We start from the raw sequence: 16,665 nt of genomic DNA on the forward strand, positions 1-16,665 counted from the left end.
AACCCAGGGCACCCATACCAAGCTTGCGCCTTCTGTGGCAGCTGGCATTGCTTTGACACAGAGGGAGCTGCATATTAGCAACTCCCTTTCTGTCAAAGCAATGGTGCTTGCTTTCAGCAAGCAAGAGCATTTTCAATGGTGGGACCCTCTCCACCATATCTGGGGGGGGGGGGGGGGGGGGGGGGGGGGGTCGGGGTATTCCTACCCTGCCTCCTTTTCTATATTTGTTTAACTTTTTTTGTGGGACTCTGCTTCAAGCCGTGTCCGAGGATGGCTACCAAAACTTCCTGGTTGAAGTGTTGGCAGCCAATCAAATTTCAAGAGGATCCGCTAGTCCACTGCAAGGACTCGCGTCCCCACATTTCTATATTTTTAAACTTAAATATCTCACAAACTAGTGAACGGATTAACACCAAATCACAAAAAGCATGCTTTCTGGACCAACATCTAGCTTTCTGCCAAATTTGGTCTATTTCCGTTTAGTGGTTCGGGTTCCAGTCGTTTTTCCAAAAAAAGAAAAATCCCCAAAGACATAACATTGGGAAAAAGTGTTTTGGGACCCCCCCTTTTTTCTCGGACCCCGCTTGACAGATCACCATGAAACTTTTAACCCGGCAGCTGAACCAAAAATAAGACATTTTGTGAAAATGTAATGAAGATTCGTCAAGCGGTGCCAAAGTTATTGGCAAAACAAAAAACAATCCTCTATGGAAACTTTGGTCCTTACTATAACTACCTATTTTGTATGGTCCAATATTGCCATCAAGGTGTTCTGGTTACTTCATAAACCAAGACGTAGAAAACTGAGTGGGTTATACATTTTACAAGAACCCCTCAAAGGTGATATGTGATGGACTATATTAGAGATGGTACACGTTATATATATTTTTATATTTCATGTTCATTTTTGGAGTAGTTAATTGAAAAATCTATTTTCATTAAAAGTGCAGCTACAGTGGTGGCTATTTAGGTTTTGTTTGCCTTTTTCTAATACATTGTTGATAAAATAATGAGAAAATGTGAAGTCAGTGGGCTTAGGTGATCTGTGACAGCAGCATTTGCCGCATAATTATGGATTTACCATATTTGCCAAATATGCAGATTTCACAAAAATTATTTTAGCTCGAATGGATGAAAATAATATTGCCACAGAATGTGCCGCATAATTTGCAATTTTCTCTACATAATTTAGATAACCTAACTTGTTCCTCCATGACACACAATCGTTTTAACCCTCATCATGTTAAAACTCCCCGGAGTGGTTCGGGGGATGTCATGATGATGAAATTCACATTTCATAGGCAATCATGACATAATTTAGATATCTCACATATTCCTGTCATATACTTTTAGACCACTGTATTTTGTGTAATAAAAGCCTCAGGACATTATATATATATATATATATATATATATATATATATATATATATATATATATATATATATATATATATATATATATATATATATTATTTTTTTGTACAGACATGCCATTACTTACTCTAGAGTGCTGAGGCTTCGGTTCAGCATCAAGGCCTCAGCTAGAGCTTTGGCGCCATTCACTCCAATCGAGGCTCCCTGCAGGCTGAGAAAACACAAGTGTGAATGTTTGTATTACTCTCACAATGAAACACACATAATTTTTAATGAAACTCACAATAATCATTTGTCCTTTAAATGTGTTTATATTGCTATATAAAGCACATTGTGCACAGCCTAACTGCGTCTACCTGTTTTGTGAAAAACATGGATGGTAAATGAGATTGCTACAATACGTGTGAAGAAGATGCAGGGAATATATTTGGGGGGGGCAATAACAAATGCGACAGCGTGGATTCCCAGATGGTTTATTGTAGTGCATTTCTGTTCCTAGTGGATACACAGGGTCCACATCCCAACAGCCTTGGGAACATCATACAGAGAATCGAGTGGATTACGTTCTCATGAATGTTATTATATAAACACACGCAACCGATGAGCCAAACCTAGAGAATGAGAAAGAAAAGTAGTAACAATGAAAATGAGGGGGGGGGGACAGGGCGTGAGACGTAACTAGAAATACGAGGATGAATAAAAGTAAGAAAAACAAAGTAAGGGCACAAAAGAAAAAATTGGCAGCTACTGTAAGAAGAGAGAAAGGAGGGAGTGTGAATGGAAGGAAAATGTGAAATGAAATAAAAGTGAATGGAAGGACCAGGTGAAATGAAGAAAGGAAGGGCAAAAGGATGCATGGATGATGGAAGATTTAAGGGATACATAGATGAATGGAATGATGGACCAAAGAGGGAGAGTCTGGGTGGATTAACAGTAGAGTTGAAATACTGGATAAGTACATGGATGTATTAATGAACGAAAGGGTAAAAGTAAGATGGATGGGGATATTTCAAAGAGGGAAGTGGGCAGAAAGATGGAAGTGCTGAAATGAAAGATGGATGAACAGTTGGACTTATGAGTAAAAGCACGGAAATGGAAGCTCGGACGATCAATAGACAGATAAATTGAAGGGTGAAAGCACAGTTTACTGAAAGGAAAGATAGAATGGTTAAAGGACCGATACCTGAATAGATAGGATGAAGAATGGAATGGTGAAAGAATGATTACAGAGTGGTGAAAGGAAGATGGATGGAAGGGTGAAAGGACGATAAATGGAAAGAAGTTGGTAAGGGAAGAGGGGACTCTTCTGGGGGGGGGTCCAGTTCGCTCATGTTAAAGGGCTAGATCAGAGTGGAGGTATTTTAATTTTTTGGCTACTCCCTTGGTCACAGATGTTGGAGGAGAATGCCTGGTATGGTTAACTATTATTTTGTAGGCTGAAGACCTACAAAGCGTTTTGTAGTTGTATTGCCTTTGCTTAATACATTAACTGAACCGCCTGGATCAGGTTTTAACGGGTGGTGAACCACAAAGTTAAATTGAAAACTAAATGCACGATTTATGTCAATACCCTTTAAGCATCTTATTTTGTTCACCATTACTACAAACATTCTGCCCTCAATAGCAAAGCATTGTGGGTGACGGACTGATATTATGCGATAACAGGTGTACACAAGGAACACAATCCCGCCCACATGATATAAACATACCCATTTAAGATATCATATTTGAGTGGCAGATACATTAAACAGACTCAGATACTGGGCTGTTAAGTGTTCGTCGCTACCACTGAAATAGAAGAGGGGGAGACTGCTCCAAGTAGGAGGGTGAAAAGGTGTAGAATTCACTGCTTAATATATTATTGTTTCAAAAGTATGAGATGCTTCAAAAAGAGGCTGAAGACGTTCCAATGTGACACGCTGTGGTCAAGGCACAATATGAATGATTTGGATTGGACCAGGCAAATCTTTTGGGGCTATTCACAAAAGTAACTCACAATCATGAGTAATCTTTAGGTGTAAGTTTACGCTTACACTTTTGAGTAACTTTACTCCTTTTGGCTATTCACTGTTGAGTGTCAAGATACTTAAAAGTGTAGTTTTACATGTTTTCACCCATTGAAACGAGAGATGGAGCCAAATGTAGGATTATAAGTTACTATACTTGGTTAAGAAAGGCGGACAGTGAGGTGGGCATTCCTACAAATTATTTGTGATGCCCGCACACACCCCTTGGGATGTCATGCTTCATCATCGGGTTTGCTCCTTTTTGGGCTGGCGCATCATCTGTCTACAGTAGACCCAACTTACATTTGGACTTTTATCCCTGACAGGAGTGCATCCAGAATAAAACTATCGAAGTAGGCATCTTCAAGTCAGTTTTAGATTGTTTTACTCACAATCACACAACCACCTCACTTATCCTACTGATTTCAGGAGCCCTCTAACACACTCTCATAGGAGGGGGGCCCATAGGACACTGCAGCGCCGACCCGACGAGGAGCAAGCCTGATGATGAAGCATGACATCCCTAGGTGTGTGAGAGGGCATCACTAATAATTTGTAGGATTTCCCACTTGTATATTAAAAATTCTGTATTTTGTACGTAAATATTATTTAATGAGAACACATTTTAATAACTTTTTTAATTTACCAATAAACAACTATTTTTAAAATGCAAATTCATTTCATACATAACTTTTTGTAATTTTTAATACATATTCGGTAAATACAAACATTTTACTCCAGGTGGGATTTTTTTAAAATAAATCTTTTAACATTATTTTTTATTTCATATATATAAATTACATGAATATTTGATTAAAAATTACGTTAATAGTACTGTAGTTTTTTTGTTTGTTTTTAAAATTTTGTTCTGCATTTAAAATAAGCATATAAAGTAAATTTTTATTAATATTTAACATAGTGGCAGAGATCTCAATATGGTAAAATATAGAGAAAAGTAAAAAAGTGTATTAAACTTTTAAAATAATAGTAAAAATATTGTATTATATATATATATATATATATATATATATATATATATATATATATATATATATATATTAAGGTAAATTTATTTGATATATTTATTTTACATATAGAACAAAATAAAAAAACTACACTAATATTAACATGAGTTAAATAGAAAATATAATCGTTTTGTACTGATTAAATTATAAAATAATTCTGAAGTTTAACTTAAAAAAAACAATGGCAGTAAAAATACCATTTTTATTAAGCATTATAGCCTTATAGCCCGCCGTAGCGGGCTATACCAGCCATTAAAGGACCTCTCCAGCGTTAAAGGTCCGAGCCGATGGTGAGGGCCTTTAACAAGGGAGCAGGACTTTAATGCCCGGTATAACCCAGCTATAAAGGGCTATAAGGCTATTAGAAGATTCTGCCGCTAGAGGGCAGAATGTTCTAACAAATAAAACAAAGGCCTCTCGGAGCATGAGGGGGTTTAAATACACTCGGGCTCGGAGAGGCCATTGTTCACAGCAGCAGCTGTGAACAAAAACAACGAGGAATGTTGCTCTGCGGGCTTCTACCGACCAGTAGAAGCACAGAGCACTCCATTATATTCAATGGAGTGCTCCACATTCCATTGTTCTAATAATAATTATTAAAGGTGATATAATGAATTAAAAGTAACTTCATTAAATTTCGATACAGGTTAAGGCTACTTTATTTTATAAATTCAAAAATTGTTATTAAAATATTTGTAAAATAAAATAATAATTGCGTTTTATTTTTAGAAATTTGTTTTCATATTAAATTACATTGATTAATATTTTGAACTAGTTTAAATGATTCAATTTAATGTAACATTATGACCTATGTGGTTTATTTTAATTCCCTACCTCCATTATTTTCTGCGGGAGGGTTTTGCAGTATCAGTGGTTGGCCATGTGTGGTGCAAGACTTAGCCCAGTGCTGAGCTGGAGTACATTTTCTACAATTTTGTTCCTTTTAGGTTGTAGAAACTTTAGAAGTGCAGCTTGTGAATAGGAATGAGCTTACTCTTTTGAGGGTGAGTGCATGTCCCTTCCTAATACCCTACCTTACAACTTCTCTAAACTGCTCCCATTTAGTGTGCTAAGCCTCTTTTTTCAGATGCTCTCCCTGATCCCTTCCACATTTACTACTAGGGCCGATTCCGATCTCGCTCGGAAGGGCTCCGAACGCGATCCGGCCGGAAAAAGTACGAGGCGTACGCGTCTTTTCCGTCCGACTCGTGCAGCTGTACAAGCGAGCAAGTACGATGCGGGAAACAAGAAATTGCCAACCGAATCGTTTCCTGATTCAAACCGCTCCATACGTCTCGTCCATAAGCAAACCGCGCTGTGCAATGGAGGCGATTTACGACCGAGCCAGTACGATGCATGATTTGGACAGCTGGATCGAGTCAAAGCATCCGACACATAAATACTCCGGGAAGCGGACTTCGGAGGTCCACGCCGGACCCCCCTTCACCCGTAGCCGTACGAGTCGATCACGGGGGGACCCAAGGGACCCCCTACACATGCATGTACGATGCGGGTGGCACAGAGGCGTCCCCACCACGGGGGGCGCCTTTGTGACCAACGTACCTTTTTCATCAATGGGAGACTATGTACGCGTCGTACAACATGCTCCCATTGACTTCAATGGGGCTCCGAACGACCCGTGTCTGTCAGCGCTTGTTTGCATCGTACTCGGGCGCTCGGAGCCCGAGTCGGTTGGAAAGCCCTCCGGATCCGAGTCGGACGAAGCCTTCTTCCAGCGAGATCAGAATCGGCCCCTAAGTAGTAAACCTGCATTCTTCAGAATCTCCCCATAGAAAAGATAGGAGAGGGTGGAGGTTGAGATTTACACTGTAAGTCCTCTATTTAAAAGCATTGAGATTTTAGAGGTTATGCCCAGTGGCAGAGTCCCAGGATATGGAGAAGTGGGGTTGAAATAAGAACATCTCAATGGAGACAGAAGAGAGACGCATTAGAGCGGAAAGGAAAGAGTGTGTACTAATGGCAATGTCTTTTTTTGGATTGAAAAATCAAGTTTAAAAAATCTACAGTTAAAACATGGCAAGACAAAAACACTGGAGAAAAGTATCAAGAAAGTTATAAAGGTTGATGTTAAAGTATGGTACAACAGAATTGTTAAGCTAAGGATTGTACCTACTGTATAATGTATATTTGCTGCACCCTATGGCATATAGAAAAATAATGGAAGGCCATGGCAAAAGAAGGTTCCCGCTATAGTCTGTGTAGCTAACTACCCATGTGTCTGCACTTAGCACTTAGGGCACATCATAAACATACAAAGACCCTGGTTGGGTTAAGCGGGCTCCTGCTTTGCACAGCATGACCTGCAGGAGCCAACATCATGCCACGGACTATACACAGAGTTTTGATAAGGTATTACCCTCCAACAGCAATAGAGAAGAAACATTCTACTTTGCTTTGCATCGTGAAGCATTGCTTGCAGGCCTCACAGCAGCTTTATTAACATCTGAAGTTAATATGAGATATGCTTTGACCACTGGGTCCATTGTGTGACGGACACGTGCCCGGTTCAGATGACTTTCCGTGTCACCAGCTAATTCTATTGTCTATTTCACATAACATATTTCATAGTGTAATAGATACCAGCATCAGACGGTATCTAGACGGGCCCAGATTTACTAAACTTTCACTCGACGCAGTGCAGCAGGCAAAGTTGGTGAGCTGTGTTGCGTGAAAGAGAGAGTAGAAATGTGCCATATTTAATAAGCTATAACCCACTTCTGCTCTCTCCTTGTGGCACTACAGGGCTAATGCAGGCACCCTTGCGGCATGCCACAAGAGTGTCTGCATAGTGGTCAGGATAGCTTTTGTGCAGGAAGGAACACCTTCCTGCACAAAAAACATATCCTTAAAGGGGCATTCATCTTTGGATATGTATTGTATTGTATTGTATTGTAATTGCATTTATATAGCGCTTACTACCCCTGACGAGGAGTCAAAGAGCTTTTTCTGCAATTAGCACGCTGCTCCAAAACCCATAGAGGATTAGTGTTGAGTTAGCATAGTGAAATTTGAAAGTAATTTGAGTGGTGGATAGGTTATTCAGTTATTTCGATTCAGGAGAATAGCGGAGGGATAGGAGAGGGAAAAAGGTTTGCATTTATATAGAGCTTGTTACTCCTGATGGAGTGTTAAAGTGCTTTTTTTTGCGAGTAGCATGCTCCTCCGGAACCCATAAAGGATGTTTTTTTTATAAGCAATTTTATTGTTTTTGACAATAAACATACACCAGCAAATCGGCAGTGGACACTGAGGATGGCAAATCACAGCCAGATGAATGATCAATCCCAGAACGCTCGACCCCATAAGTTACAATTGGATAAAAACAATGTGTACACACTTTTGACTACTCCATGGTGCCAAACCATTTGCCCCACACCCTGTGGTACTTCTTTGGACAACCCCGTGCTTCATACATAGGTTTGTCTTGTGTCGCACACCAGTCCACCCCTTTCCGCCACTTCCCAGAGCAAGGTGGAGTTGAAAGCTTCCAGGAAGCGGCTATGTCTCGCTTGGCCACTACCATAACCATGTTGAAAAATATTTTCTCGTTCCTAGACCCATCCAGCCCATCCATAATCTCGAGGAAAGAGTGCCGTGCGTCATAGGGGACCTCCCACCCCAGGATTTCTGTATATTTTTTTATATATATATTGTCACTGAAAAAACATAGGTTTCAGGAACGTTATAGTGAGAAATAAGCATTTAAAAAACCTTTGAAATTCACTGAAAAAACCATAGGTTTCAGGCACGTTATAGTTAGAAATTAGCATTTTAAAAATTACCTAACTAACAACGCGCCAGGGGGAGCGTTTGCAGAGTGGTGGAGAAAGGGGGCGTGGCCTCCGGTGAGATGCCAGATTTTTTTTATTTCTGTGTACAAGGGGAGCTTTGTGGCTCTCCTCTTTTTACTATTTTTTGGGCCCTGGGGACCCCATCCCCAGGGCCTTTCCCCTATTTTTTTTTAAACAAAAAAAAATGAGAAGGGGGCCCTGGGGTCCCCATCCCCTCCTTATGTCGTCCGATATGTGTACATGGAGGGCATGTCACAATTGCAAATATTTGTAGAATTGTGTTGGGTGTAGGGAGTATCTGGACTGAAGATCTTGGAAGGAGCACATGTGACCGCTCGCCCACACATCCCCGAGCTACGAGAATCCTATAAGGTCCCCCGCTCGAAATCCCTGCAACCCACTGACCTTCCGGAGCCGTATGCCGTGCCAGAGGCGTATGCTGAGTTAACCTGTGTGTCCATTGGGTATGACGCAGGGCTGCCCGCCAGGCAAAAAGCACGGTGCACGTTACCTCTGGTAGGATGGACGGAATGGACTCCCCGTACATCAGGGACTGGATTTTGGGCAAACCTAGCTCGCTCAATTCAAGCCTATAGGTCGGGTCGGACTAGCCTCCATTAAACCAATCATGTATGGTCAGTAAGCGAGTCGCCAAGTAGTACAAGTATAAGTGTGTCATCCCCATGCCCCCATCGAATGGAGGAATCCGGCATAGGGTCAGAGCCAGACGAGGCCTCCCCCCCAAGGAATTTTTTGGCCATACTATCCAGTTCCCGAAACCAAGCCCGCGGAAAACAGAAGGGTGGCGTTTTGGAGGACGTAGAGGAATCTGGGGAGAATCAACATTTTAAACAGGGCGACTCTCCCCAAGGGATTCAGGGGTAGCGTCTGCCACTTGTGAAGATCCGCCTTCGCTTTTTTCACAAGCGGCGTGATATTGAGGGACCAGACTAATTCTGGGAGAAGGGCGACCCAGATCCCTAAGCATTTGAAAGACTGACGCCTAAGCGGTATTGTGGATTGCCAGTCGTAGCAGTCTCTAGATAAGTGTAGGGGGACCAGGACCAACTTATCGGAATTCGGCCGGAGCCCTGCCTGAAGGACTGCCTGATCTGGAGGCAATGAGGGCCTGACTGGGCGGGTTCAACCAAAAAGATTAAAACATCGTCTGCGTAAAGTGCAATCTTGTCCGCCTCCGAGTTGGGCCATTCCCATCCACGAACGAGGTCCTCAGACCGAATCAGGGTTGCCAGAGGCTCCATCGCCAAGGTGAAGAGAAGGAGCGAGAGGGGGCATTCCTGTCTCATTCCCCTTTGAATGGGGTAGGCCTCCGATAAAACCCCATTGACTAAGACTCGCACCTGGGCTGGGCATAAAGGACTTTTACCAGATTACGGAAGTGGGGGCCAAAACCCATCGTGGCCAGCACGTCGCCCAGATACCTCCAATCCACCGAATTGAAGGCCTTCTCGAAATTGACGAGAAGAATCGCCAAGTAGGGGGTGAGCAAGTGGCGGTGATCTAAGGCCAGATGAAGCCTCCGGAGACAGTGCCTAGTTCCACGCGTGGGCATGAACCCGCATTGGTCCATGTGGACCAATGTGGCAAGGTAGGGCTTCAGCCGTTGGGCAAGAATTGTGGCATATAGTTTAACCTCTGTGTTTATAAGAGAAATGGGACGGTAATCCGCGCAATGACGAGATGGCGGTTGAGACTTTGGGAAAACCACAATGGTGGCCGTATCCATCTCGGGCGGGAAGGAGCCCTTCTCCAAAGCCTCTTCGAACAGGTCTGCGAGGCGTGGGATGAGGGTCTCGTGATAGATAGCGTAGTACTCCTGAGGGAGGCCATCTGGGCCAGGGGTCCTGCCCTAAGAGATGTATGAGCTATTACCTCGTTAATCTCTTTGTGGGTGATAGGGCGGTCCAAATCAGCCTGAGCAGCAGAACCCAGTTGGGGGAGGCGAGCACAACCCACATCCAGCAACTCGGGGAGCAAAAGTACTGGGGTCCTTTCTGCTTAGAGCTTACGATAGTAGGAGGCAAAGGCGTGGGCCATTGCCAACGGGGATCGATGTGTCAACCTGTCTGGGTCCACTATTTCAGGGATGATGCGGTTTGCCCTAGGATACGTAGCTAGTCTGTGGAGAATCATGCTGTTCTTGTCGCCCCAGCCATATACTCTTGCTACGGAGGATCTCCAGAGGAGCTTGGCGGTGTCCAATGAAAGCTGCCTGATTTCCCGTGAGTCCTCAGACCGAATCAGTTCCCGAGAGAGTTGCCTCTCTCGGGAAGTATCGCCATCAGTAGGCGGGGATTGCTCGAGGCGTAGCGCTTGTGCCTCTCGTGAGGTGATCTGCTGCAGCTGGGCCTGCCGCCGACGCTTGAGTTGGCCCTTAGCAAAGCCAGGAATGGTGGCCTTGCACGCCTCCCATAGGGTACCCGGGGATGGAACCGATCCATCATTGGTCAGGAAGTACTGCTGAAGCTCTGCCCCCACCACCTTTCTAAATTCCTTATCTTGGAGGAACCAAGCGTTCATCCGCTATATTGGGTGTTTCAAGGGGGGGGGAGCCCCCGTACTAAGGAGCAATGGGGAATGGTCGGAGATACCCCTGGGGAGTATAAGGATGTCTTGAATCGTGTTGCAGTCAGTCAATGGGATAAAGATTGCATCTTGGCGTGCCTGCGTATGGTGTGCTGCAGAGGTATGAGTGAACTGTTTGGTGTGAGGGTGCCAGATTTGCCATGCATCGCAGAAGCCCAGGGATTCGGACCAATTCGTTAATTGTTTTGCTTGCACAAGTCTAGAGCTAGACGGGGGCCCGTGGTGTCGAGGTGCGGACTGGAAACCGCGTTAAAGTCGCCCCTGATAATAGTGGGCCCCAAGGTTAAGGTGGTCAGCAGGGTGGTGGAGTGTTTCAGGATTAACGTGAGCATCGAGGGGGGCGAGTACATGGACAAGAGGCTGAGGGGACTACCGCACAGTGTACCACAGATGGCCACGGACATTCCCTGTGAGTCATGAATAGCTTGCGTGAGCACAAAGAGAAGGGTGCGCTTCAAGAGGATAGCCACCCCTCGGGCGAAGCCAGAGTGCCATATAGAGTATCCATATCGTGCTAGGAAAGGACAGTGGTTACCCATCAGATGCGTCTCCTGAAGCAAGAGCACCTCTATACCGAGGCGTTGCGCATATCGTAGGACAGCTATTCGTTTAAGTTGGTCTAAAAGTCCATTAACGATCTAGGACAGAACGTGGAGGGATGACCTCGGAATGGGTATGTCAGTCATGGTGGTTGGTGTAGTGGCATGCCGCACCACGGACAGTCGTGGGTACATGCGGGCTCCAGCGCAGGCGCTGGAAAGCGCTTGTGAAGAAGCCGTACGTATAATATAAGGGAATATCGCAGTGTGCCGCAAGAAAGCTGGTGTAGCAAAACAACAAGAAACAACAACCATGGGAAAAACAGTCCCAATCCCTTCCCCTCCCCCCTCCCTATACTTCGAGAACAGAAGCATCTGTCTGCCCAACAGTAGCAACGAGAACCAAACTAAAATGCTCGGGTTGGGTTGCGTGGAGTTTAGCGGGTCAGTTTGTGGCAATGATGGACCCCTCCAGATTGACGGATGTCATGATGTCATCAGCTAGGTTGAAGTGTTAAGTATCGCAAGAGTTCTGCCTCAGTACTGGCCCAGTGGGCCTTCACAAATCAGATCCCCACACCATCACCAGATGTCAGGAGGGCGGGGCTTCTAGAAAGGTCGGAGTCTGACAAGGCAGGGCGCAATGTCCCAAACCCATAAAGGATTAGTGGTGAATTAGTATAGTTTAATATGAAAGTAGTTTGAGTGGTAGATATTAGTCAGTTATTTGAATTGAAGGATAGCGGAGGGATAGAAGAGAGAAGAAAGGGTGTTGAAGCACTTTATTGGCTAGTAGCACGCTACTCCGGAACCCATAAGGATTAGTGGTGAATTAGTATAGTGAAATATCAAAGTAATTTGAGAGGTGGATATTAGTCGATTATTTGGATTGAGAAGGATAGCGGGGAGATAGAAGAGGGAAAAAAAGGTTTCATTTATGTAGCGCCTGTTACCCCAAATGGGGGTGTTGAAGCACCTTCTTGGCGAGTAGCATGCTACTCCGGAACCCATAAGGATTAGTGGTGAATTAGCGTAGTGAAATATGAAAGTAATTAAAGTGGTGGGTATTAATCAGTTATTTGGATTGAGAATGATAGTGGAGGGATAGAAGAGGGAAAAGGTTTGCATTTATATAGCGCAGGTTACCCCTGATGTGGTGCTGAATGCAGCACACATGCAAAGATGAAGTAAGAGGATACGTAGAGATATTTCTCCTTGGTATGACAAGGTAAGTGCACCATTTTGGCGCAAACCCAGGTTTACAGACTTTCCTAAATCTGGGTTTATGTTCAAATACATGGGTAGATACATAGGAACGCCCATGCTTCATCCAGGTAACACCTGGGCAATACAAGGCAGCACCAGGCGCTGCGTTGCGTTACTGTGCAGGTGAAAAGTGGCGTAAGGCCATGCAAATATCGAATCGAATGGCTTTCTAAATCTCACTCAAGCACGTGAGTTGCCTGGCTTCGACTTGCATGACAGAATGACAACGCAGGTGCTTCGTAAATCTAGCCCAAGCTACTTATACCCCTTGATGTATTGAATCTGATTTCTAGTGTTACTCCCCATTCTTAAGTGGACCCTCAGAGTCCAACTGGTAATTAGACTTTTTAAGCCCCCAGAGCTAGCGTTCCAGTAGGCCGGAGGCCAGTTACTAGCCACCACTAATGAACCACTCCTAATGAGGACATGGTAGTAGGGATAGAGTCTAAACCAGCTATTCGAAATGTCACCTGGTTCGTTTTGCACAAACACATGTCAAAAACAAACTGATTCCCGACAAAATGAATCGATTAATGACAAAACAGTTTAAATCTGTTCCAAAAATATTTTGACCAATGACAAAAAAGTTTCGATCGGTGACAGCACTGGAACGAAACAACCCTACCCGAGGTTTGCAAATCAGCTTTAAATGACACAATCGCTTTGTGTCATGGTACTGGGCGTTTTGGTAGATGACTGGAAGAGGCTCACTCTGGATTCTGGAATATCGTGGAGTCGATGGTGGTTGCTTTGTATTTATTATTTTAGCAATTGTATATAGCGCGAACTGGATTTTAAGATATTGATTGGAACGCTTTACATTACACAAGGGCACCGTCATTTTTGGGTAGGCGCGGGGAGAATAAGTGATTTTCCCATAAACACAGGGGGGCAGATTTATGTTTCCTGGCGCATCCCTGCAAATCAGCAGGGATGCACCAGGAAAGATGCGTCACGCAAGTTTACCCTTGCGCCACCACAGATGCGCCGCATTTACAATGCAGCGCATCGTGGCGTAAGGATAAACAGATGCGTGACGCATCTGATGGCGTAAGGGCGGCGCATTTCTGGAGTCGTGTCGCAAGCACGACGCAACTCCAGCAATGTTTAAGGGCTGCCCATACCTAACATGCTGCGTCATGCCTTACGCCTGCTTCAAGCAGGCACAAGGTTTTGACGCAGCAGCGTCGGAAAAGTGACTGAGATTTCACTGCATCACTTTTCCGAGGCTTTTTCCGATGGAACGCCCACCCTGCATACATTAAACTGACGCAGGTTTAATGTGGCTCAGGGCTTTACACCGTGACGTATCTCCATTGATGCGTCACGATGTAAATGGGGCGCAACGTGGCGCAGGGTTTACGCCACCACTGCGTCACAAAAGTGACGCAACGGCGGCGTAAAAGTGGCGCAAGTCTAACATAGATCTGCCCCTCAGAGTTCCACAAAATTGAACTTTTAATGGAATATGCTTATGCAGTCCAACATTAGGAAAAAACATTTGGTGAGAGGATTCCCCTAGGCCCAGTCCATTCACGTCGCATATGGATACCTGGCTTTGTGAGCCTGTCACGGCCTTTGCTTCCCTGGTCTCAGAGTCAAGAATGCAGCAGCAGGACCAGGGCGCAAGTAGCGCTGTTCTGTATTTTGCATTCTCTGCCATTCCCTTGGACTCTGAGCCGCAATAGGAAGGTATTGGGGAGCTAACGATAGCAGAAGAGTTAGTCCACCCTGTAATGTCTTTGGGGTGAAAGGGTGCGGTATGTCCTTTGTGCTACCCTCGGGACTTTGTTGACTCGACGTCTGTTTCCGAATACATTTTAAACAGATGCCGCCAGGATCCCACCTCACACTGCAGCGACCAGCGCTAAATTTGCAACAAGAGACAATAACAGCGATCCCTGCCTCCCTGGGAGGAATGCGGAAACCCAGCAACAGATAACATACCGCAGGTTCGGCGTCAGCTGAGCAGACTTCAAGAGGTTACCCTGACCAGAGTAGTATATCCATTTCTGTGCCCTCAAGCGATGACGTCTTCTTTCTCAGAGCCTCCAGTTTCCCACAAAAACAAAGGTGCGTACGCCCACGCACTCGCACACCACGTGGTCGGATGAAACGCATTGCTCTGCATCAGAGCCCATTGGGTCCAGCTTGAAAACAATCTCAGCATCTCAGAAAACAATGCCAAACGGCTTCTCTCGGGGCCAGGGGATGGCCCCGCGGTTGCGTCGGCCTGTCTTGATCTTCAGTCTGTGGAGGCCTCACTGACATCTCCAAAGCAGCGCGTGCTCGAGGTTAGGCTAGCGCCGCGGGCTCCGCTTCCAGCGCCTGCGGGCGCTCCCTCCTGGCTCTGCAGCCAGCAACATCGAGGGGATTACGGAGACTCTTGGCCTTTCATCCGGATCCACACGAAGAGCACCGCAGTGGATTTTCAAAATGCTCTGGCACTGCAGGCGGTGATCCTGAAAGTTGTCCTGACATCAGGTTGAAAAGTGGCTGTTTCATTTGTTAGCATGTTGTAATGACCTCAGGAGCAAGCTGGTCTCTTACAACGTCACTTCCAATTATGTTTCGCCCATCTACGCCTTACAGGATACCATGGCCCATCTTATGGCTCATCTTTACCTTTCTGTCACGGTCTCCGAATAACTGTCGGTTCTCTCATACTGTGGTGCATTTTTCTGGCCCCCAGGTCACGCCACATGAGTATCACTTTTTCTTACGCTCTGGTGGCGTTGCTCTCAAACCCATATTTACGAGGCTTAACATCACCTTGTAATGATACCCTTTACCGCAGCAGTCCGCTGCGGCAAAGGGGCGGGCAATGGGGCGAGCAATAGGTATTGCAGTGTGTGTTTCGCTGCAAGACATGGCTTTTTGACGCTGCCCCACATTTACAAGGATGGGGCCAGGGAATACCTGGTTTTAGGATGGCGATATGAAGAGAAATCATTTTCCTCGTATTTTGCTCTTTCTAGCAAATAGCTTTTAAAGATTGTTAATGTGAAGGAAGGTGTCCCTTCCTGCACATAAACACCCCTGGAGCGCAGGCACCCTTGCAACATGGTGCAAGGGTGCCTGCGATGGCCCTATGCAGCTTTTTTAGCACCAGCGCTAGGGGAAATTGTGGGGTGCCCCGTATTTTTGTAAATACGGAGCATCCCTGCATTAAAAAAATGTCAGAGCGCGGATTTAGCAATTTTGTGGTAACACCGTGCTCCGACATTTTTTTGTAAATATCCCCCTATATGTTGTACATACACTGTATATTTTCTGGCCGTTAAACTAGATCAAATTATACACTCTTGGGCCAATTCACAAAAGGCATTTTAGAGTCCATAAAATAGTACTTGAGTAGTACTACTTCACATACTACAAAACGTAATTCACAAACTTATGGCCGGTGATCTCCCGTTCTGCCTCTCCCATCTTTTCTGTACATGTATATAAAGGATTTAGTGATACATGTTAGAGGAGCATGGTGGAGTGGTTGGAAAATTGGGATGAGTTAATGGAAATTTAAGGAGAGGTTTAGGGAAGGGCATGCTCACTCAAAACACACCACCACATAAGAGTCAGACAGTTGCAATTCCCAAATCACAGCTCTAATTCTACTAGAATGAAAAAACAGGATTAAATGTACTCCAGTCCACCCTGCAGTAAGCCAAGGACCACACATGGCCAACCACTGCTACTACAAAACACTTCCATAGAGAACTATGGAGTCACGGTATAACACTAGTGAGTTTACTTTAAGTAATGCCACAAGGTTTTGCCTTAATTCTTTTTATGACATATCTCAATGCTGCCACTCTCGATATCCAGTGATAAACTGATAGAAGTGGTATGCTTCTAAGACAAATTTTGGAAATTACCACCCCTGCCAATCCTGCTCCTGTCAGCCGTCTTCCCTTCTCTCATAGCACTGTCTTAGTCAAAGCCTTCTCTCCCATATACCCGTTCATTCACAATGCCTTTCAGCTTCTTATTGGCCAGCCCTCCCTTGGAGTCCTGAACAATTATCTCTCCTTCAC

At 44.7% G+C, this 16,665-nt stretch overlaps 1 protein-coding gene across 1 annotated transcript in view; it reads right to left on the reverse strand.

Annotated features, from left to right (window-relative positions):
- NLRC3 (NLR family CARD domain containing 3) overlaps window positions 1-16,665 on the reverse strand; it is an 820,465-nt gene that overhangs the window by 122,996 nt on the left and 680,804 nt on the right. Inside the window, exon 16 of the mRNA XM_085630169.1 lies at window positions 1,504-1,587. Coding sequence (XP_085486295.1) covers window positions 1,504-1,587 — 84 coding nt within the window. The remainder of the gene's footprint in view (window positions 1-1,503; window positions 1,588-16,665) is intronic.

This window comes from Triturus cristatus, chromosome 10 (assembly GCF_964204655.1).
Source record: "Triturus cristatus chromosome 10, aTriCri1.1, whole genome shotgun sequence".
NCBI lineage: Eukaryota > Metazoa > Chordata > Amphibia > Caudata > Salamandridae > Triturus > Triturus cristatus.